General features: G+C 40.7%; 1 protein-coding gene across 1 annotated transcript in view; it reads right to left on the reverse strand.

Moving 5' to 3' along the window:
* Positions 1-1,240: 1,240 nt before the first annotated feature.
* TBCA (tubulin folding cofactor A) overlaps positions 1,241-24,094 on the reverse strand; it is a 41,392-nt gene continuing 18,538 nt past the window's right edge. The window contains exons 2-4 of the mRNA XM_074994251.1: positions 18,395-18,500; positions 3,154-3,240; positions 1,241-1,501 (exon numbers count right to left, since the gene is read on the reverse strand). Of these exons, the coding sequence (XP_074850352.1) occupies positions 1,421-1,501; positions 3,154-3,240; positions 18,395-18,500 (274 nt within the window). The 3' untranslated portion in view covers positions 1,241-1,420. The remainder of the gene's footprint in view (positions 1,502-3,153; positions 3,241-18,394; positions 18,501-24,094) is intronic.

Raw genomic sequence — 24,094 nt, forward strand, 5'->3', positions numbered from 1 at the left:
AACAGGTAAGTCTCTAAAGAGACTTCTTCAAAGTTCAGGAGAGCCATTAGTGCATAGTTAGCTACTGTACAGAAATATAAATGATATAACAAACTAAAGCAGCTGAAATAGTTATTTGGGTGAAATGGGTTAATTTTCCAAGTGTGCAAAAATTAAATTCAGAGACGCAGACTATATATTGCAAATATGGCTTGGAAAATGCATTTGTCTGCAATTAATTGCAGGTGCTACTGATGTCACTGAGACAGATAATTAAGACTACACTCACAAATCAGGTAATTATATAAAATGTGACATATGTCTTCCATTTTGTATTTGCCAGGTTAATTAAATTAAAGCTTATAGCAGAATTTATATATCACCAGAAGGTTACACCATACTTTGTCCTTAAAGTACATACCAAAATTTCTCATACTAAGTAAGTTAACATGCTATATATACTTCACTTGCGTAAAAGAAAAAAAAAAAAAAGCTCTCAGCTTATTTTTCAGATGGTTGTCCTAGAAAAACCACAGCTTTTGTACAGATTTAAGTAATGTTGCGGCCAGACTGAACACTACTCCATTAGTTACCTTACAACATCTGGGTCTAGTCCTCTGTCCAATAAATCACTAAGTCTATCAAGAGCTAGCAAAAGGGCATAGCTGCACACTGGACAAAAGGATTCACCTTAACACTTCTGCCAGTAGGTTCCAGTGGACAATTTTCTGCAGGTGCAAATAGTGGGAAAATACTGGCAGTCTACCATGCTTCTGCTTTCAAAGGCTATTTAATTCTGATTATGCCTGAACTGGAACTCTATGTAGGAATGCACTCTATCTTCAAGGTGTTTTGAAATCAGATCTTTATTTGATGTCTTGGGCCCATAGTTCTAGTTAGTACCGTATTTTAAAATAAGAAAAAAAGTTTATCTGAAAAGTTACATATACACAACACAGGTTTTGTTAAAACAGACAACATATTACACTTTACAAGTGACCTGTTAGAATTTGTAGGCTTAATTTGCTATTAGAACAGAAATTCTGCTTAAGGCAAATGCTTTCCAATATAAGTAGTTCTGAAAATATCTGCTGAATCACATACCTCACACACTTCAAAATAAGAATAAAAATGCTGACTAAGTTGTTAACAAAAAACCTCATCCTCACCAATTAGTAAATTTCTAGCCGTATCTCAGACAAGTATTTTTTCAATTTGATATTGAGTCAATTAAATATTTTATTTACAGGCAAAATATATAAAAAAAAAAGTATGAGCCAGTCATTTATTAGCGGCCTCTGAATTAGAGAAAATCCAGTCATCTGCAGGTGTACAAAGGGAATCTCAGCAAGTCAACATCTACTTTGAATAATACAGCAGTGATCAAACAATGTTTGGAATGGACCCAGTGCTAATGCATTAAGCCAGAACTGAAGAACATTTAAGCTTCCAACTTCACTGACTCTAGTACTGAACGTGCATCTTTATATTCTTCTGCTTCTTCCAACTCTTTTTCATTTTCCTGAAATTTAATTAAATAAAAATTAGGTTTCTTGACACAGCTTTGACTACTCTGAAAGTAACTAGCACATGCTTTCAATGCAGTAACTGAGATGTTATATTAAAATTCCACTTTTTATTACTGAGTATTAGATGTAGTAATATCCCCAGCATCGGTGGATTTGCTCCTTGGAACCAAGTAGTTTACCCTTTTTACCTCCATCTTTTTTAAAAACAGTCTAAGACTCTGTCCAGTATCATATGGCTACAGTTTATTATGTGTCCCGTAGTTCCAGAAAGGCCAGTAATTTGCAATTGCATAAAGGGAATTTCAGCAAGTCCCTTAAGCAAAGAGGACGTCCACAAAACATGAAGGGCATTTCAATTTTCAATAGTGGTTTTAGAGAAATGTAGATACTTCCTACTTCTTTTACAGTGAGTAAAGCAGTTAAATCATGCAGATGTGAAATCTGGAAGTAATGATTCTGACTTATCTGTATGTTCTATTTCGTTCAATTAAAAGGAATATTTGAATCACATGAAGCCCACAAAAAAAGCTGGAAGAAATGGCAATAGAAGCCAGACTAACAGTTAGGAAGACCTGAAAACTTTATGAGGCTGTCCCTTTGAAAAAAAAAGATTCTTCAAAATTCACTTTATTCAAAAGACTGGAAACTGTTCAGCAAATCCAAGACTCAGTAATACGAAAAAGTTCTCAACATACTCCCATAGTTCCCATTATAGTACCTTATTGTTTCCCTTCTCAATTTATGGAACAATGACAATGACCCAGTTAATCACATCAACCCCTTCATGTAAGCAATCTGAGGACCACTACAGTTTGATCCTGCAATGCACAGAACACCGCATGGAAGACAGAAAGCCTTTCAACTCCTCCTAAAGTCCACAGGAATTGAAGTCATTCAGCACCTCACAGAATAAGGTTCTCTTGCTAGTAGAATTCCTTTCTGCTGAGTTCTATTAAGTTCCCAAGTTCTCTCTCCTTCACCCAGGCATGTAGGCAAGATGCATACATTCCATTATATAGTTACACTTCAGCGTAATATTTAAATATACATGGGTAACCAGACTGCTGGTGAAGAAGGCCAGCTTTTTACTGCGATCTTGGGACCTTAGACCTAGTTGGGCCCTAAATTCCTGCATCAACACTATTCATATGCAAATGGCTGGACTTCAATGGACCAAAGCAAGCAGAATATTCCATCTGTAAACCTAAATTCACCTAAAGTTTATACATTTATACAACCAAAAGAGATTAAGTATGGCACTGCCATGGCATCCACCTTAACTTGCAAAGCAAGGCACTCCACTTTAATATTTTAACTTCTAAGTTTCTACTGGGTGCTTACCAGTTTTCAAGTTTCTCCACTGCCTTTTATTAAAGTTTACTACTGATTGCATTGTTTTGCTATGTCTACACTAAAATATGTATTTATACACATTCTGAAGTCAACTATTGTTACATAATGCTTGTCATGGAAACATACACAAAATACTATAAAAAGTGTCCAGTCTTAGGTCTGTTTCATTATATTGTGGCACTGCAGGTTAAATAATTTGCTAAAACAATATCAATGAAAGAATTTGACTCAGTTTTTGTAGCCAGAAGATACTAAAGGCACAAGTCTCAAGAGTTACTTTGCATTTACTTACTAATAGTTGAGTAAGATCTGCGTGTGCAGCTTCTAATCTGCGCTGGCAATCTGGAATCATCATTCGAGATTCTTGCAAGATCTCAATCTGTGAGAGAAAACCATGAAACAAAATGAACAGCATTTCAGTATCGAATACATTGGCTTTGAAGCACACAGAAAGCTCACTCTTTTCTAAGGTAGTTGTCAAGACTATTTTCAAAGACTGTTAAAACAGCCACCTCATGGAAAAAATATACAGACCATATCACATTAATGACACTACCTTATATTTTGAAAAAGGCATAATTGCTTAACATTAGTATTGAGTAAATCAGCAAATATATGAAAACATTTTCTAATAGGGCATCTCTGTGTCCTACACTTGATACATATGGTGCAATTAAACCTGGCAAAGTGAGTGTAATAAATGGAATCTTTTTGGATTTTTTTTCCAACCGAAGGAAGATTTAACTTGTGAAAGCTTTCCATAAACAATATTTGTTTGAAAAGACTATTTAAACTATTTTTCCTGCTGTCATGAAGTAGCTTTATCCAAAATGGGATCAGCTGGTTATATAAATATCTCCTGCATCTTTTGGGTAATAAAGAAAGAGAGTGTTCAGATAATACCACAGAGATAATTACTGCATGAAAAAAGTTATTGAGTTATTGATCACACCGTGTGCACACTGCAGGAGGCTCTGACTGAAAGACAAAGGAAAAGAAAAATGAAAAGCAGAGACCAGCAGGCTCGTATTTTTGATGCTTATCATGCATAAAAAGTTATTACTTATCCTTCTGCTTCATTTTAGGAAAAAAGATTATTCTCACCATGCACTTTGAGCAAAATTACCAAACTGGCACCCCACTGAAACTGAACATCTTGCCTACACCTACAGAAAACAAACTTCAGAATTACACAGAAAACCCACTTATTTCATGGACTATTTGTAGACCTGACATCTATTCACTGCTTAAAAAACAAAGAGGGGGGAGATGCAGCAATGTTCAATGTATCAAATCTATTTAGAAATGAAAAATCAATTAGCAAATCAAAGTGTGAAACCTGGATAACCTGCAGTGTTAAAGTTCTCTTTTAATGGATCACATTCTTTCACGCAAAAGGGTAATTTCTCCCTTTAATGTCACTACATACAGAAAAGTTTTAAAGTGAATTACATGCTCAAAAGGAGTGAGTGGGTGGGTGGGTGGGTGTGTGTGTCTTGCTTCACAAATTCGCATGCATTAAGGCCCCACACCTGCAAAGAACTTGAGCAAATGCATACCGTTAAACACAAATGAGGTCCCACTGAATTCAATAGGACTGCTCTTGTGCTTTGTTAGTCCGGAGCCCTACGGAAGTGTTTTAGGCTATGTCTGCTCTATATCATAAGTTGATTTTAAGGCACCTGCTCGATTTTACAATGTGACTGTCTTCACTGAAAACACTGAAGGTCAACTTTAGGGGGTCGGGGACGCTACAGTTGACTTTCTTGCCCCACCCCTCCAATGTGGTATAACACCAAGCTGGAGTTTAAAAGGTCCAATTAGTGCTAGTGTGGAAAAAGCGTTACTATAAAATAGATTTTAATTGGCCTCCAGAGGTATCCCATAATGCCCTACAGGTGTTCATTCTGGCCCCTTTTACCTCCTCTGCTCTCTAGGTGCTTAGGAAGTAGGTAACAGGAAGCCTGGGAATTTGAACTCATTTTCTTTCTGACCACTGTAGATAGCATGCTTCAGTAGCTATTGCATCTAGCAATCATGGGTTCTCAGGGACATGAAAGAGCCCCAGCATGGAGCCATAATGATATCCTGAGTCTGCATGGGGTGACAAATCTGTGCCGAGCAGACTGTGAATCAGCAAAATATGGGCATTTATGGGAAGATTTTCCAGGGCATGATGGAGAAAAGGTAGCCAGCGATACTCAGCAATGTCAGGTCAAAATCAAGAAGCTAAGGCAGTCATATCAGACAGTGAGAGAAGTCAACAGGCTATCTGGGACATCTCCTGAAAAATGCTGCTGTTATGAGCAGCTCCCCACCATTCTTGGGAGGGACTGATCCACAGTCCCAAAGGGTAGCATAGACTCCTCAGGAGACCAGCCTCAGGTCTCTGATGAGAGCCGAAAGGGTGAGGAAGAGGTGGAGGTTAACAAAGAGGGTGACACCACCACTCAGCAGATGCCCGAGGAAGTTGATCCTGACAGCTCAGAGTTCTTTGTCACCCTGCCGCCAGTCTCCTTATCAGCGCCTGACGCTCTGGAGTCCAGCAATGCTGGAGAGGGCTCATCTGGCGAGTATATTTTTTAAAACTTCTACAAGTGGGTTGCAGCTGGGTTGGGGTATAGGTTTACTTCTGTTAAGCATATTGTTTAAACTACTACAAGCAGGTTGTGGGTTAGGTGTGGTGGATCTATGCCCCTTAGAACAGCTTGTTAATATTTCTGGGAATGATGTGCTTATCCTTTCTGGAGATTTCTGTAGAGGTCTCAGCCAGGCACCACACAGCATTCTGGCAAGTCTTCCAGCCCCTATGGTCACATAGTATGAGCAGATTTCTTTTTTCACTCTGTTAATCTGATGAGGCTGATCTGTTTTGCTAGCCTAGAAGCAGCATGGGAAGTATCATTAAGGTTTGTCCCCTTATCATCATCACACTGCTCCCTGGCTATTTAAATTTTCCAAGACTGTCCTGCCACACCACTTGGCTAGCAGGCTCTCTGACTTCCCCCTCCACACTGTTGACAGGCTCTCTACTCCCATCATGGTACTGGAGGGCTCCCCAGCTTTCCTCCCCCACCACCCACAACCATAAAGTTACACAGATTTATGACCCGCTGTCTAAGTTTTTTTTTCCCCCGTGCTTTATAGTTTACAGGCCTGACTCCTCCTCCCCCGAGCCTACCATATGACCAGAAGGCTTGACCTCTCCCCTGCAACCACATGGCTGCTGGATTGTCCAAACCCTGCTCCTGCACACCGGCATGTCCAGCGTGGGCTCTATTTAAATGGCTTTTTCCCCTGCACAAGAATTATGAGGAGACACCGAGAAAGTTTTTTCCGCTCTTTACATTTTACAGGGATTTGTTTCAAACCTCTCCCACACCATCCTGAAGTCACCAGGATCTCACCTGTGGTACATGCTGGAACTGCAAAGGGACACCCACTACAGGACTCACAGTAGTGCAGGCTCCTCACCCTGTTGTTCAGCCTCCCCTCAACACTGACCGCCCCCGCCCTCCCATCAGTGGCCCCGAATATGGGGTGAGGAAGGCAAGGACAATCTTAGACCTCTCCACACTGCAGAAGGCTCATATTCCACAACACAAGACACCAGGATTCCCTTCTTTTCTCTATCCCTTAACCCTCAACTCCTCTAAATAAAAAGAATGTGTAAACCACAGTGTTGTTAACTGGTTCACATGGGGTGGGGTGCAGCTGATGGTGCTTTCATAAAGGTCAAGTGCACATCACTGTGGGGGTGGGGATGGTATCAATAGTTAAATGCAGCAGCTTCACATAGCTGTCTGCTCATTCATAAAAGCTATTTTTCAAAGCATCCCTGACTGCTAATGCTTCTGCACGTACAATGAATGCCCTTGTGTCCGGATGTGCATAAGCACTACCCAGGGCATCGGTCTATGACACCCAGTTGCCATGAAATTTTCTCCCTTTGATTTGCAAATGTTACGGAGAATACAGCATGCTGCAACCACGAGAAGGGGAGGAAGGAATATTGGCTTGGCGAAGGTCCAAAATGGGTCAAAAGGCACCCAAATCTGGCTTTTAAATGACCAAAGGCACATTCCATCACCATTTTGCACTTGCTGTGCCTGTAGTTGGAGCACTCCTTGCTGCCTGAGTATGGCTTAATGAACCAAAGAATCAAAGAGCAGCCGAATTGCCCAGTATCACTTTGCACTACATTTGGTAGTCTTTGCTAATCAGGAGTATGTTACATCTATAAAAGTATTCAAGCAGTTTCATAGTTTAACATTCAGATTCTTTATTTTATTGTGTTGTTTGCAAATGCACCATTTTCTCTCTTGAGCTGTATGTGTATGAAAAGGGGTATTCATTGTCAGTTTTGTTTTTTTTTAATTAAACTCCCCTATGTGTGCTGGATACCAGTTTTTCTCTTATGTAAGGGTATCAAACCATAATCTGCATTTAAAAAACAAGCAAAAAGGTTTAACTACTGAACTGGTTGTTTCTGATAACCACATCCTGCAAGATTTTAGAACTAACATTTCATCCTCATGCTTGGTTTTAATCATAGACTGGAAGAAGGAACAAGGTATTTCCTGCCCTTTCAACATCCAACTGGTTTTTTAATGTTGAATGAACTACAGTAGTTGAACTAAACAAAATAACCTGAAGTGAAGAAAATACTCTCTCCATAGTTGCAAATATCAGTTGAAAGTTGTATTAGCACTTAAACACACTGGTTACAGCAGCTTAACCAGAGATTTCTAGCAGGTCAGTGGTTTCACTGTCTTTCAAAACTTAGTAAGTGGGGAATATTTGCTGTCAATCATAATTAAACAAAATTTAACAAAATAAGGTAAGTTTAGACCTTTAACAAAGGCTGTCATTTCAAATTTAATTGTATATATTTTTCTTTCTAAAAATAAATAAATACATAAAAATATCCTATTTCAACAAGATGTTTTAAAGTTCAGACTGTCCTCAATTTTCTGGAAAAAGTGATATGAAACAAAAAAATTGAAAGGGGGGTGATATTCTATATATTGTTACATATAGCAGGCTTAGAGGCATTAGAGGAGTGGTATCCCAAAGAAAGACACTGGATTGCCACATCCCCCCCTCCCCCCAGCAAGGCGCTGTTCCCTGTCAGTCAGGCGTCCTACCCCCGACGACTCACTGGAGCCACTGCTGGAGCTGTGCAGCCCCAAGCTGCACAGACTAGAGAGCTGGGGCGGTGGCTTGGTGGTAGTTCCTCGGACACCGTGTAGCTGGCTGGGGTGGGGGAGAAGCCCTGGGCCATGCGACTCTTGGGGCTGCATGGCTCTAGGGGCGTGGCACCTGAGGAGCCACCGTGCCATTGCAATGCCCCGAGCCAGCCATGTGGTGCCCAAAAACACCACCACGTGAGCCCTCATATGAGCCGCTGCACCAGCTCGCTGACCTGCATTCGCCACACTGGGGAGTGTACTGGACACTGCAGCATTAGAGAGTGGGAAAGGAACCAAAGGTAACAAATATTTGAGTCATTCAGAAATTTGGGAAACACAGATTCACATAAGATTACTACTTGGGAAACTAGCATTTTCTTTATAATAGTGCAGAGTTACAACTATGATCACTTTTATGAGTCTTCATTATGATGCTTCATTGCATAAATCTGAGCATGCAGATTAAACTGAACATGAGATTTTCAAGGTATCTAAATGGTTAGCATAGAAAGCAGAAAGTCAGGGGAAAATGTCTTGCTAGAACTGGAGACAGAACAGAACGGGTAGGTTTCCTGTCTAGATGGAGTCAAGGCACTACCCTCATGCCTGAAATGTCTGACAGAGCTTTTCTGCAGAGCAGGAGAATGGGGAGCCCAACTACAAGAGAATTTTCCCTCAGCAACTTTTAATGTCAATGGTCAAATCTTCCTACTACATGGAAATTGCCATGTTAATGTATTTCAAATACCAGGTAATTATTTTAAATCCTCAGCAGAGAGAGCCACAGACTAGAATACAAAAGAGGTATATCTTTGACAAAGTAAAAATGAAGTTTTTTAAAAAAAGGAATCCTTGGCATGGATTACAGTAATTTCTCATCAGTAGGCTTCTTTCCAAAAAGTACATTAGAAACAAACAAAACAAAAATAGCATTTAATATCACCTGCATGGCAGACGTATTCGTCTTCAGAGAACGCAGATACAAAATACAAGTTGCTAGACCTTAAAGGAGACTGATTTGTGCTCGTTATTTAAACTCTCCAAATGCACAAACGCTTGTGTCAAATCCTTTATTAGCAACTTTACTGGCTTTTTATCTAGACAACTAGAAGTACGGTGTTCAGATCGTTAAACAGAGGTCATCTATTCTTAGGAGAAAGCCCAAAGGATTTTGAAAGTAATCAAATGGGAATGAAACTAAAAAATTCCACCAGTTTCTGATTTATAAGGAGAGTTTGAAACTTCATGTATACAACGTGAAAGTTAAAAAAAACCCTCAGAAGTTAAATTAAAAACTATTACCTGATCCATTAAAAACAGATTACTACTACCTTGGAATATTCAATATTGAACATGGAAGTGTTCAGATCAATATCTTTCATGTTTGAAGTCCTGTTCCACCAAAAAGAGCTTCAGTATTTAAAGGTATACTTAATTTTCATATTCCACATTTTTCAGAAATCTGCACCTGGATTAGCAAACCTGTTATACTTTTAATAATTACTAATGGAAAAAAGTGGATTCTGCCTAATCCTAAAAAAAAACAAAAAAAACCACAAGAAAGATTCAAGTGTGAAGTTATAAAGGAGCAGAACTTGGATAGAGGCTACAATTACCTGCTTCTCAAATGGCTTGTCTTCTCATGAAAGTTTATCTGGAATAATTGAGGGTGTACTAGTGCATTAATTTGCAAAAGCAGATTAACCTGATTTGGAGTAAGACATTAATTCCAGAAAAGGAGTATCCATACAGAGTTAACTAGGAACACCTGCTCCAAAATAACTTCCCATGCAATCTAGCCCTGAATGATAATATTGCTTATCTGAATATCAAGGAAACCTGCTCAATTAGCAACATTTCATGTATCTATTGCAAGCTGGACTATAAATTTTGAGATAAAGCTCTTAGATTCTGTGGTGCTCCTGGGGAAATTATGTAGTAAATTCAGGTAGTTTAAAATGGAGGATTTTGGCGTATGCGGAGGCAGCTGAGATTGTGAGAAAAGTAGTTGGATACCTCTGCTAAAATGAGCAGCAAGTAAATATTTAAAACCACTGATAACACACTTTAGATTTCAGAGTTGTTATCCCATGGAGAAGAAGCCAAGAAAATCATGCACCAGAGCTATTTCATGCTGTACATAGATTCAAATACGTATTACTATGTAGGCTTACATGCCAATCACATTTATTTCTGCAACCATAAGGACTAGACACTCTTTAAAATAAAAAGTGTGTTTCTAGACCATGTGACCACAGAACTATAGAATATGCAAGTCTTACCCATTAGTCTACAGTGGTGCCTAGATTGGAGTAGAGAAGATGTTATACATCACAGAATATAAGCCCCTTTCCCCACACTTCCTTCCTACTGTAAAGGCTCCAATAGAGATGATGGCAGGTCATGGAATGAACATCTGTAACACACCTCAAAGAACAGTTATCAAAAAGTTTTTATCTTCTTCTAAACGACTGCACATGTACATTCTATTTTAGGCCACTCACGTCATCCCAACAGGATGTGGGTTCAGAGTCTATTTAAAGGAGATCAGGACCACCACTGGCCAAAATTAGTATAGTTTTTGGATTGCTAAGAGACCACAGCGTGAGAGACAAATGTCCAGCTAGTGTGCTCATACTACAAAAGCGACAGCCGTCACTTTGTATCTAAGCTGAATGACCCAAAAAGCTATCCAGCAGTTTCACATTACCCAAGTGGTAACACTTGTCAAATACAACTGGATATCCTGGTACATGGAAACAGGACTGCCTTTCTGTTCACAAATGCAATGAGTATTTGAGTACGATCTGAAAGGCACAGTTCATTACAGATGAAACACTAATGGTCCTAGCCAACATAATGGCTACTGAAAATGATTCCATCATCAAAAGGCACTAGAGACTGCATACTGCTATAGGCTAGAAGGGGAGTGGGCATCGCTTTGTTGAGACTAGATGCGACCTCCATGATGAAATAGGGTCCTGTACCTGTGGCTACAGTTTAAACTCTTTACAAATACAAATCTTACAAGTAGTGTATTATACACAGATGGGTGAAATATAGCCACAAGGTATATTCTGATTAAGATAATTGCTAATCCTTGATATTGAAGGGACTGAAGATAGCTCAACTCATACTGAACAGAAACAAGAACAGGAGTCCAGACAGAAAATCTGTTTCATTCAGTTAGGTAAGTAATTCTATCTGCTCGTTTCCTCTGCTCCAGTCTTTAGGCCTTTTTGCCTGACACTCTAAAGGCTTCAAGGTTAACTTTGGAGGAGGAATGCTGCTCTAGAGAAGTTCTGGATATGCTGCTGAGTAGTAGGAAACAGGTGTGATTACGTGAAGACAAGCATGCACGAAACAGGAGTGACAGCTAGGGAGTGACTGAGAGGTTCAAGAGCTTGAGGGCCAGAGAAAGTGTTGACAGGGCTATGCGGGTGCAATCAGTATAAGAGGGACATTATCCTGCTTGTAATTGGCCAGCCACGGAATAGTAACATACAAAAACCTGTAGGAGAACACTTCAGTCTCCCTGGACACTCAGTAACATTTAAAAGTAGCCATCCTGCAACAAAAAAAAAGAGACAAACCACAGAGCTGCAATTCATTTGCAAGTGTGACACCATCAACTAAGGATGGAAGAAAGACTGGGAGTGGCGGGCCAATTACAAAAGCAGTTTCTCCTCTCTTGGTGTTCACATCTCCATATTAGCGGCTGCTAAGGGTCCACGCCCTCCATGACTAAATTGACCTGGTCAACTCTGGCCCTCTTCTTGACTGGGACACCCTCCTTTTCATAAGTCTATACATTTAGACCCTCCTCTGGAGCCCATATTCATGCTTCTGATGAAGCGAGCCTTTGTCCACAAAAGCTTTTGCTCCAAAATATCTGTTTGTCTATAAGGTGGCACAGGACTTCTTGTTTTGGAAGATACAGACTAACTGAACTACCCTTCCGGTACAAAACAAGATTGCTTCTCAGCAGAGCAGTGACTGCACCTTTTCCCATTTGTTCACATAAAACAAGGCTGCTGTATTCCATCAGCGCTAACATGCCCCTTCTGCGGCTGCAAGGAAGATATGCCATGCAAGCTGATCAGGTAGTCAATACGTAAACAGGGAGTTGTGAATTAAGATCTTGGACAGACCAGAAAACTCATCTGCAGCAGTCCCAACTGAGCACTCACACCCACGGCTGGGTGAAGGGATTGGTGAAGTGGGCTGAAGGGAACTCCCTTGGGCATATCTACACTACAGCATAACATTGATTTTAAGGTACTTAGCCTGATTTTACAATGTGGCTGTCTTCACTGCAAATACCATTAGGTCAAATAAAATGAGCATTAAGGTTGGCATTTTTGTGCGGATCATCTGATGTGACATAATGCTAAGTTTGAATTTAAAAGGCTGGATTAATGCCAGTGTGGAAACTATTACTTTAAAACAGATATTATTGGCCTCCAGAGGCCTCCCATGGGTAGCCCACAATACCCCACAGGTGTATATTGTGTCCACTTTCACCTCCCCAGTTTTTCAGGTGTGCAGGAAGTAGGAAACAGGAAGCCTGGCATTTTAAACTATTTCTTTATGATCAGCATGGCAACCGCATCTAGCCATGCAAGAGCCCCAGCATGGAACCATAAGGAGAGCCAGGGTCTCAGTTTGGCTGGCAGGCTAGCCTCTGTCCCACCACATGCCAGCGGCACAGTGTGGAACAAGCGTCCAGACAGTGAGCATGTCCTGGCCTGCATAGGGTGAAAGCTTCTTTGCTGTACATTTTCCTGGGGCTCACCAAGCACTTGGGTGGGGGGGAAGAGGAGGTATGGTGGCTCCTCCTACAGCAAAGACTTTTCAGGAGTCAGTTGACTACACCATGTCAACAGGAGTCTCAACTGGCCCAAGCTTGCTTTTTTTTTTTTTTTTTTTTTTTTTTTGGGGGTGGGGGGCGCCATGTGTCCTGGCCACACCTATTGTCTGGGCTCCCCCCCCCGGCACACAAATGGAGCAACGGCAACAGGTTGTAGGGGAAGATCAGGGTGGCGGGGGGGAGGGGAGAGGGAAGAGGGACTGGCCCCACAGAGAGTAGCATAAATTTTCTAGTCTGGGCTCCCACTTAGGCACACTGCTGCAGTACTCTCCCTTTCTAAAGCATGTGGCTCACAAAATCCACAGTCTCAGCAGTGGCCTGTCTGTTGCATTTTTACTGGGGGAAAACTGAGGTACCTGTTGACATGGCACAGTCACTTAGAGCACATTCACCCTTCCCAAATCGTGTGCCTCAGGAGGATTTCCTAGGACAGAATGGAGCTTGTGGGCTCTCTGTATCCCTTCCCTCTCTTGCACACAGGAAGTTGCTGCTGCTAGGGCTTTTTAACTAGAATAGGCAAGGGAATCCCTCCATTCTTTGCTTAACTTTTCTATCTTTAATGCCTCCTCAACTATTCCATCTATTTAGTCTTGGGGATTCATAATCAGTCTGGAGCTAGTAGGGTCTCCTCGCTGCATGTTGGAAACATCAGTGCAATGGATTCCCTAGAACATTCTTCACTTTTATGTGGTGACTTCTCACAGAATTCTCTCTCTCTCTCTAGTTCAAACCTGGCTCCTTCAGCCAGAACCACCACCACTACAATACTACTATTTAACTCTATCTTCTTTCCTTGAGAATAATATGAAGTCTTTCCCTAGTTGCATGGAGCCTGTCTGGTATATATTCACTAGGGGAAGAGATGCTAACCACTAGAAACCCATGCACTGTCTTACCTTCTCTTCTTCTTCTTCTGAGTAATGCTAGCTCCTAGATGTCAGTACCCTCTGGGATTCCCTACTTTGGTGTCTTTCCTTCTAAAAATGGGTGTTTGTTTTCAAAGGGAAGGGAATGAGGGCAATGCAGTGTGGGTAGATGACATCACACACCCACAACAATTTGCAAAGCTTTTCTTTTTTTTAAAGAAAAAAAAAAGAAAAAAAAAAAAAAGAAAAACCATAGAGCACCAGCAAACAAAAACAGAATGCTCCAGAGCAGAGAGAACTGTGTGGTAGGCTCCCATAATGCACTGCTGCAACAGTTGAACTTTGACAATTTAGTGTGGACACAATATATCGACTTTATGGGGAAGTGTGGACACAACTTTGACTTTATAAAATCTAGCATTACAAAGTTGACCGATAAATTCATCTTGATTTTGCAGTGTAGATGTAGGCTTGCAGACACTGGACAGGGCTCTCCACTAATCTGAGGAGGACCTATCCACGTCTACCTGTTTAGATGGCACCTTACAGGAATCTGAAGCTTGGCCTGGTGTTTTGGACTGCAAAAAGGTATGCTCTTATTTGCTCCAGCTGCCTTAAAAAGTTTCTCACGGTGCTGAGAGAATAAGCCTTAAAGTCCAGAAGGAGCTTTTACATTACATGAAACCTTGCCTCAGGTCCTGGACATTGTTGAGTCGGGGACCATTTCTACAAATTATATTTTCTGAAATGGAAACAGGACTAATTTATTTGTGTTGATCAGCAGGCATACTGCAATGAAGGTGGCTGAGATTAGGTTTGTGTGTGACATCATCTGTGTCCTGGACTGACTTCTCAGCCTGTTGTCCGGGCAAGGAAACATAAGGACCACTGATCTCTGATGTAGGTTCTAAGCATCGTGGAAGTCTGAATAAATTGGAGTGTATATCAATCTCCCTTCCCTGTTACTCTTCAGGAGATCCCTCTCTGAGGCAGTGTCATTGCAAGAGATACTTCTTCCTGTAGGAGAGACAGAAGAAAAGAGTTCCCCCCCATCTTTATGTAATCAAGAAAGCAAAAGGATGCTTTAAACTTTGATGAGACTATATAGATTAGAACACCCAGGATCCTTCTTGAGGGACTGAAGCAGTAGCAAAACTTTCCCTGAAACGCTAGAAGTGCGCTCTGGGCTTTAGTTCCTCTGAGTGCCCTTCTGTGACCTTAGAGATGAGCTCAACCTCTTGGCTTCCTCTGAAAAATCCAGACTGAATCTGATTTATAGTACCACTTTTTCAGTGGTTCCAACAACACTGGAGGAGTGTTATTGACAATGAGGTCCTCAGTACCTGGACTGAGGTCAATGGTTCGGATATAGACTGTAGTAGCACTGATTCCAGCAGCAAATATTTCAGTCTGACTGCCCTGTCTTTTTTGGACCTGGGCTTAAAGCCCTTTCAAACAAGATATTTGTTATTCATGTGACTCAGGTGGCTGGACTGAGAATCATAAGCATTGCTTTTCCACAAGAATGGCACAACCAGAACCCCAGAGTGTGGCATATTTCCAGTACTGATGTGATGCACACAACCTTAAGATTTTTATTTAAAAACAACTTTGTATTATTTTAACTACTGAACTATACTACTTTTACATCACTGTAATGAAGCACTATTTACATACATGACACAAGGAAAGGGAGCTTCAACCACTATCACAGACAACAGAAAGGCACTAAATGGGGTCAGGGCCAGCACGATCCGTCATGCCAGCACCCAAGGCAGAAGAGGGCACTCATGCCTACAGAACAGGGACAAGACTGACTACTGTACACTGGAGTGCACAGAAACTAACATGGGCCATCATTCAAAGAACGACAGTTTTTAATTGCCTAAAAAGCACGGAAGACTATTGTGCTCTTTTGCTGGAACTGATGAAATATTGTTGCATTGAGAAGTTTTATTTGTAGTTTACATTTGATAAACTAATCCCGAATCATCACATTTTCCCGTCTGATATTCTAAAATATTAAATATAAGTTTTGGGGCACAGAAGTGGGGTTCTGGAAGGCACCTCAATAGGTCATCTAATCCAGACCCTGCACTCGAGGCAGGAAGGTTCAATCAGCTTTTTTTTAAGTGATTGATTGTCTGAATTCAGTATGAAATCTGCTTCTTTTCTTCTTTTTGGGGGGTGGGGGGAAGATGAAAGGGGAAGCGTTATTAGCCAAACCTATTTTGGTTTAAGATATGTTGATCTGCATGTTCCAAGCATAGTTATACAAGCAATAGTACTCCCCCCCGCCCCCCGTTTTCTCTGTTGGTTTATTAACCGTTTTCTGGTAGTATGATTTGATTCTGACAACTGTTTATTTAAAACAGGTAAAAATTATTCAAACTCTAACCTGCATCTGTACTTTCTTGAGAAAGTCTCAAAAATATGACAACAAAACTGCCTGTATAAAACGGGTAGAGGGAATTTCAAATTTTTTCCCCTAAAGGTGATTGGATATGAAATGTAAAAAGAGTCCTTCACTTCTGTAACTGTTTCTGTTCAACTCCCCTTCAGGTAAGGCATAAGATAGAACTGTTCACATATGCTCCCCAAAAAGCATCATATATGAAGTAAGTTGAGGACCTCAAACTAATCAGTTCTTAGATGCGTCCACATCACTAAAGCCACTACAGTTAATATTCATGTTGGCACACAGCGACGAAGACAAAGGTTGATAATTTACAGATGACTACGGTACACATCTGGCAGCATCCCCCATTCAGCAGGAAAATGGATGTTGCTGGACCAGAGAGAGATCCAGATGTGCATTTGCATTTACTAGTTCCCAATTAGCGGCAATGAATCTTTAAAGAAACTATTCTCATCTGTTTCAGATTAGCCTAAAAACCAGTGGTCAGAGGCAGTGAGATCACACTTTTATAAGGTAATGTCCTCCACATTTTGAATAACGTGGAAAGGAGGAGAAAACACTGAGTTGGGCTGTGCCTTTTATAATGAATAAAGGGAACAAGGATTTTTTTTTCCAGGCATGCTTTATTACATTAGACACTCAGGTCTCATTTATTCTTCCATTTTTGCACAAAAACCTCAAGATAACTAGAGAATTAGTCAATCTGTAACAGAGACCATGCAAGTGAAGTGATTTTAATAAAGATTTAAAAGTTTTTGTTAACATCAACTGAAAAGCAAATGCCTAAGAAATGCTTGGAGAAAAATGTTAATTTCAACATTCAGTTAAAAAACTTGAGAAAAATCAGTCCATAGGAATATCCCAGAGGTTCCCACAAAGCAAAATTCTGCATTCACATTATTTCTAAAGTAAACACAAGCAGAAAAATATTCCACATTTTAAAAAAATTTGCAGGCCTTAATTCATAGGGGGAAAAAGGGTGGGGGGACATAACTTCCTCTCCTTTGAGAGTAACCTCTTAATGTCCCCTATTCCATAGTTGTGAACATGAAAACATTCCCTCCATCCTCACCAACACAGAACATTCAGAAACATAACTAGCAGATAGAATGTCACAGGTCTAGTTCACCTATATGTGGCTTGTCCAAGACTCTTCTGTAACTGTACAGCAGATGTATTAGTACATGCCTTGCTGTGTACCCAGTTATTTCACTAGTCTGAAGTTGAGTTTAGTTGTTAGTCTATAGCTGCGCTTAGGAGTTAAAAGCTTTCACACATATTCAATCACCCCTACTAGGGATGTTTATTGGCATAAGGCTTATTAGTTATCTGACCCCTGCTAAAGAACTCCCACAGCAGCCAGCAACATCAGGCTGGAGCAGCCCCACCCACAGAGGGGCTCCCAGGACAAGCAGCAGGACCTCACGGTCACTGTGGAATGCCCTAGCCACTTTGGGGCTGGGTGGCAGAAACAGAGTTAAACTGGTTAACCAGTTAACAAAAGTGCTTAACTGGTTATCAGTTTCAACATCCCTAACCCATAAATCACTATAGCTTGTAAACTGTGCTCAGCTATTTTGACCACGTCTACACTACTACTATGTTGCATAGGAGTGTGAAAAGAACATCCCCCAAGCAACAGTTTCATTGGCATCAGCACTTGTGTGAACAGCACTATGAATTTCTGCAGCCAATATAAAACACTGCCTAAGCAAGTGGCAGTTGCTATTATGTTGACAGGACAGCAGCCACATGAGCTGTCTCACAGCAATGCAGTTTGCATTGGCTCTATAGTACTGCTACAAGATTAAAATCATGTCTTACACTAGCAGTTTGACACCATTCAGAAAGCAGAAGGTAAGCAAACCCTCACAAGGCTCAGCCCCAAGTATTCCCGCAAGGTACTAAGCGCCCTTGATTCAAAGTTAATAACGCTCATTTCACAAGAACTCTAGTACCTTGATGGACCGAACTCCTTCTGAATAAAGTAAAATATTTAAAAACACAAAATCCTGTCCACATTTGGACATTGCCTGTAGACATTTAAGAATGCTGAGTCTTGTGTTCATAGCACCTGTGTTTGGGGGGGGGAAAAAAAAAAAAAGATGTGTGAATTTTTCATTAAGAGTCACTTTCAAACTTCCTTTATAATTTGTATGGCTTTAACGCATTTTCGGACAACATACCTGTTTTTTAATTCCATAATCATCACCTGCTTCAGCTTTCATTCTTTCAATTTTTTCTTCTTGCTGTTTTGCTTCTTTTTCATACATAACTTTCTCTTTTGCCAATCTGAAAACAAACCAAATGAGTTTATACATTAAAAGTGATATCATACCGAACAAAAATAATGGTAGCAGCCCTTCAAGGAGTTACGGTTCAATTATAAGAAGTTCCGTACTTAACCATTCTACTAATGACATAAACCCAAGTGGATTATAGAAAGTCTCTCAATTCTGATTTATATTGAATATCATGGATTATTTCAACAAATATTCACTTAGACATTTTGCCACTTTGTTTCAAGTATTACACAAACAAAACATAGCAGTAAATTCCTAGTTGCCACAAGCTTTACTGATAGAGGAGACACTTGTGGTCTAAAACGATGAATTCCGAACCACAAGAGAAACCTAACTACTCAGATTGAAGTCATGTGGGTTTTCAGCACATATCTGGTACACAAGGCAAAGAGTACAACAACAACTAGGAGACAGCCATGTTAGTCTGTATTCTACCAAAACAAAAAACAAAACAAAACAAAAAAAAGCAGTCATGTAGCACTTCAAAAGACTAAAAAAATTATTACGTACAACAATAAGTTATGTTTGCGTTTCACAGATCAGTGTTCCAGAACAGTTCAAATATCCTTTAAAAAACAAACAAACTACTAACTTGTCCATAATTGTTGTGCTTTGAAATACAGTGCAAGTCTATTCCACTTCAGGGGCATGAACACTGGGCACCAGAGGTGAAGATTTTTACCTTACCAGTATTTCTGGGGTCAGCCTATGTACCCTCTGCTGACTTAGAACCTGACCTTCCTCAGGTCCTTTTCATTCCTATATGTAGCGGAAGGAGGACGATCATAGAATGGACACGTGCAACATAGCTCCAAGCACAACTGTTACAGAACAGCCTTTTTTCTTCAAATGACTGCACATGTCCATTCCACTTCAGGTGATTCACGACCAGTTCAAACCAGAGGTGGATTTCATAGTCTACCTGAACAAGAACTGAAGGACCTTTTGTCCTATTTTAACATCTCTGGAATGCTGAGAGATGTCATAAAGAATTGTAAGTGTATGTACCAGTGATCAAGCTGCAGCCCTAAAAAACTGTCTCGGTATTAGCATTTAGCCTCAGAAAAAGGTGTGGAAGTTGCTTGAGATCTCACCAAATGCACTACCATCCTGCTTGGAAGGGTTACACTGGCAATGTCACCGTACATACAAATGCAGAAGACTCATGAAAAGCTCCCCTGTGTTGAGACTGTAGACCCTTTGTGCTGTTTGCAACTGCTACAGTTAGTATGAATATCTAAAACAGGGAATCCCAGACTTTACCTCTTGTCCCTCCTTACCTGTGTTAGCTCCACCTCATCCCTGGAGCCAGGCCATGGCTCCAGAAGGGAATGACAGCCAGGAGTAAGGAGATTAGCAGATGGGAAATTGGACAGATGGTCAGTAGCCAGACTCAGGACCAGAGCTGGATGGTCCCCTCGCCTGCCTTGTGAGGTCTTGCCCAGGCTCCAGACGTGCTCTTGCCCTCCACCAATGCTCCTCTACATTACCTAGGGGTACCCCACTGTTCAGGGACCTCTAAGATCAATCTGATTCTGTTCAAGTAAAAAAAGCTACTGCTCTTTCAGATATAGACAAAGTGAACTTTCTTTTTCTAAAAGGCTGTGTAAGAAGTCATCAACCAGCTTGAGGATCTAAGTCCCTGGACGACCAAAGGACCAACCAGTGCTGGGTATCAGGAGCAGGATCCTCTGAAAGCAGGGTGAGTGACACCTTCTTTCCCTGGAGCAAGGAGCACAGGAGCATACCATCAAGCAGTGGTTCTTAACCTATTTATCTGCTTCCCAAAGCATGGGCTGCATCCAGTATTATCTGTATGGCCCCAAGGATGTCATACACGGGCCCAGTGCAGGCCTGGTCTGCACTGTGATGGGGTGGGCCTCCTGTTTGTTCAGTTAACTGGTTAATTGTAACATTTAAACCAGCAAACTAATTAAATGGGATTTTACATCTCTAAATTAAGGAAGTATCATATTTTTATCCTCTTTTTAATGCAATCTGGTAGTTACAAATGAGCAGAAGGAGCAAGCCCACATGACCAGTAAAGATGTTAAAATTTAACTGGTAAGCTTCACCCTAAAAAGCTGAGGGTTACAATTCACCAGCAGGAGCTGAAATGAAGTGGCAAGCAAGCATGCACCATCCTGCGTGGGCAGGGATGCTCCAGAGCATGCTTGGGGTTGCCGTGGTCAGGCTGGAGTGCCGTGATTCCCACCTGGAGTGTTGGGGCTACTCCAGGCCAGCTACAGAAGCCCCTGTCTGCAGCTTTCCCAGCCATCCCTTCCCCATTTAATCAGTTAACCGATTAAATGGAATTTTATATCCCTCGGTGACCAGTCAATTCTTCAGTTCAAAAGTTCAAGAACCTTTTCTAGATCATAATTAGGTTTCACACCACAGTACAGAAGTGCACAGATGTAATTCCACACATCAAATTTCACCAGAAGATATTATGGAACCAACTTCCCAAAACACAACGACATCTCCATTGGGGGGGGTGGGGGAAGGGAATCATGATACAAAAGGTTCTTTTGCAAACTCAGAATCCCCAAACTAGTACATATCATGGTAAGTAGTAAACTCATAATTCTTTATAAACTAGCACCACGTTATAGCAAATGCTCATAAAATCTACTTTTGCAAAAGCAGAGAGACACGCATATTTTTAGGCTTAATTCTAGACCCATATTTGGAAATGAATATAATCTCCTTTTTCCAAGCAAACCACTAAGATCACCTCAAGTACATTCATGTCTAACAGCCATGTACATTGAAGATTCCATTTCAACAGAATCCTTCCAGTTTGAAGTGTTTTCTATATAAAATAACCTAGGGTGCCATCAAAACCCATGCCACACAAAATCCCGTTAGAAACAGTAAATAAAGTAAAAGCTGTATTTATCTGGATGGCAAAGCTGGCTATTATTGAACAAATTAAAACATCAACTACTTAGGTTTACAGTATGACTCCATTATGATGAGCAAGCAAGAGAAGGATTTATATTGCTACTAAAGATTTGAACAACATCTATTAGGACTTTTGCTTGTATAGAAATCAAACACTTACTCTGATCCAAACGTTAATGTATAGAGAAAAAGCTTCCTTTATAGACTTGTCCTATATTACTTTTGCAGAATATCGATTGTCTAACAAAAAAATATCACAATAGGGGCAAAGACGAAAGATGGTTAACAGAATGGCTTGACAGGGTCACAAATACTTTGGAGTAACAGTTTGCTTTTATAAAACACTAATTTTGCACCTGGCATCAGCATCAAAAGTACCGATTTTATAAAGGACTGGATAACTTTATGATCAGAATGGAATGCTTTTAAAAAAACAAACTAAAGTTTCCTAAAAAAAAAAGTGATTTTTCAAATAGTGAGACTTGAATTACTGTACCCAAATTCTTATTTTTTATAAAATATTTAGGTTTATTAAAATGAAACCTCTAAGAACTGTGCAACTACAACATTTGTATTACCCTAAAAAAACCAAAACAAACCCTTCACCTTGTTATATGAGAAAGCTTGAGTCAATGTTTTTGCTTATATACCACTTTAGGATTGGTGTCCACTGTCTTTACATGCTGTAGGCATGCAGGTCCCTTCTTGTCAAATAAAAGGGTTTGTTTCCCCAATTACAAAAGCACAATCAGTGCATTCTAAAACGCAACTAAAAACTCCTAGAAGCTCACTAATGGTATGTCTACATAAAGTTATTTTGAAATAACTGCTGTTACTTCGAAATAACTTTGCTAGCATCCACACAACATAACTTATTTCACAATAGCAACTGGCTTATTTCAAAATAGGTAAATCTCATTGCACGAGGAATAGCGCCTACTCCATGTAGGGGCTGTGTAGACTGCGAATAGGGCCTATTTGAAATAAACCATAGTGTGTGTCCAATGACTCTACTTTGAAATAGGCTCTATTGTGTGTTGATGCAATATTTTAAAATGCATTTTGTGTGCAGCAGCATTAAATACGCTATTCCAGAATATCTAAGCATCAGAAGTAGGGTTTGCTTGCCCCGTTGTAGGTAAAAGTTCCTCAATAGTCACTATAAATGTCTGAAAAAACACCACCACATATACTTTCAAACTTGTTTACAAGTTTAACACTGGCTTAAACTGTGATAAACATTACTGCCTTATTACAAAGCTACAAGAAAAGACTGGATTTATTCTTCCACAATTTACACATTTTTCAAACAGTGATGAAAATATTTCGTAAGATACTGCTAATAGTGCTGGCAACTACTTCATACCTTGTTTATGCCATCTCATGAACTATGGTATGAAGATAAGCATCCCCAAGTACATCTGATGAAGACATAATAAATATTTGTACACTTACAGTATACTATGCCAAAGTACAATAAATTGTTTTGGTATATGTGTGCACAATTTACATTTTTGAAAGCAACCACCATTTAAGTTAGTTTCTCTTTACCACCAAAAGGTCAGGACCAAACTTTATGGTTCAGCTTAAAAAAAAAAGAAGAGTTAGGCTTGAAAAATGCCACTTTATACTCATGTTAGCCTGTAAATCTACATTTAGGCACTCATTTCTGTTTGGGTACTAAAACATGATTTAAAAATGGAACTTAAAGCATTCAGCTTTGAAAAATGCAACCAAAATATTTTAACCATTAGAACAGTTGGTAACGCCTTAGATTACAATACTGAAACTGAAATGAGAACAGTTTTTCCATGATAGATATTTACCTTCTGCATTCCAAGTCTGCCCATATGTATACTACAGATTGCACCTCCCTCATCAGGCACCCTCGGGACCTGACTGGTCTTAGATGAGGGAATTTGCTGGATGAAGGGAGGTCCCCTGCTCCGGCCACCCAGTCTGCTGCCGGCTCCTCTTTTGCCCCCCCTCAGCCCCCCCCCCCAGATGTAGCCCCAGGAGCCCCTTACTTCCTGCCTGGACCTTGGCCCCCGCTGGGCCAACACCGGCCTGGCCACCTCAGACTGCTGGCCACAGAGACTGGCTCTGGCCTTTGCCAGACCACCAGACATGGTCCAGACCCTGCAGGCACCGGTTCCAGATGCAGACATGGCCATGGCTCCGTGGGTGCCAGTGCTGCCTCAGATGGGCTGTCAGCATGGCCCCAGAGGCGGGTGTCCAGCTGTGGCCCCAGCCAAGCAGCCATTGCAGCTCCTGTCCTGCAGAGACTGGGCCTGGCCCTGTAGGCGCCTGGTATAGCACCACCCAAGTTGCTAGCATGGCCATAGCCTCACAGGCACCAGGTGCAGCCAGCTGCCTCTGGCTGGGGACACAATCCCCACTTGGCTCTTTTGCCAAAGGCAGCCAGGGTCCCCATCTAACTGCCCATCATGGAGTCTACAGTCCAGTAACATCCACGGTCCAATGTTCCCAGGCCAGAGAATGCTGGGTTTTGGAGGTTCAGTCTGTACTCTCATGTTTGCATTCACGCTGCCGAAAGTTTTGATTCAAACATTTTTATTAATAGACTTTTTTTTTTTTTTTTTAAAGTAGCATTAAGCCATTTCAATTTACATACCTAAACTTTCCTAGGAAGGAGCACACTAACTTATCAGCATT

Source organism: Carettochelys insculpta, chromosome 5 (assembly GCF_033958435.1).
Source record: "Carettochelys insculpta isolate YL-2023 chromosome 5, ASM3395843v1, whole genome shotgun sequence".
In the NCBI taxonomy this organism is placed as follows: Eukaryota; Metazoa; Chordata; order Testudines; family Carettochelyidae; genus Carettochelys; species Carettochelys insculpta.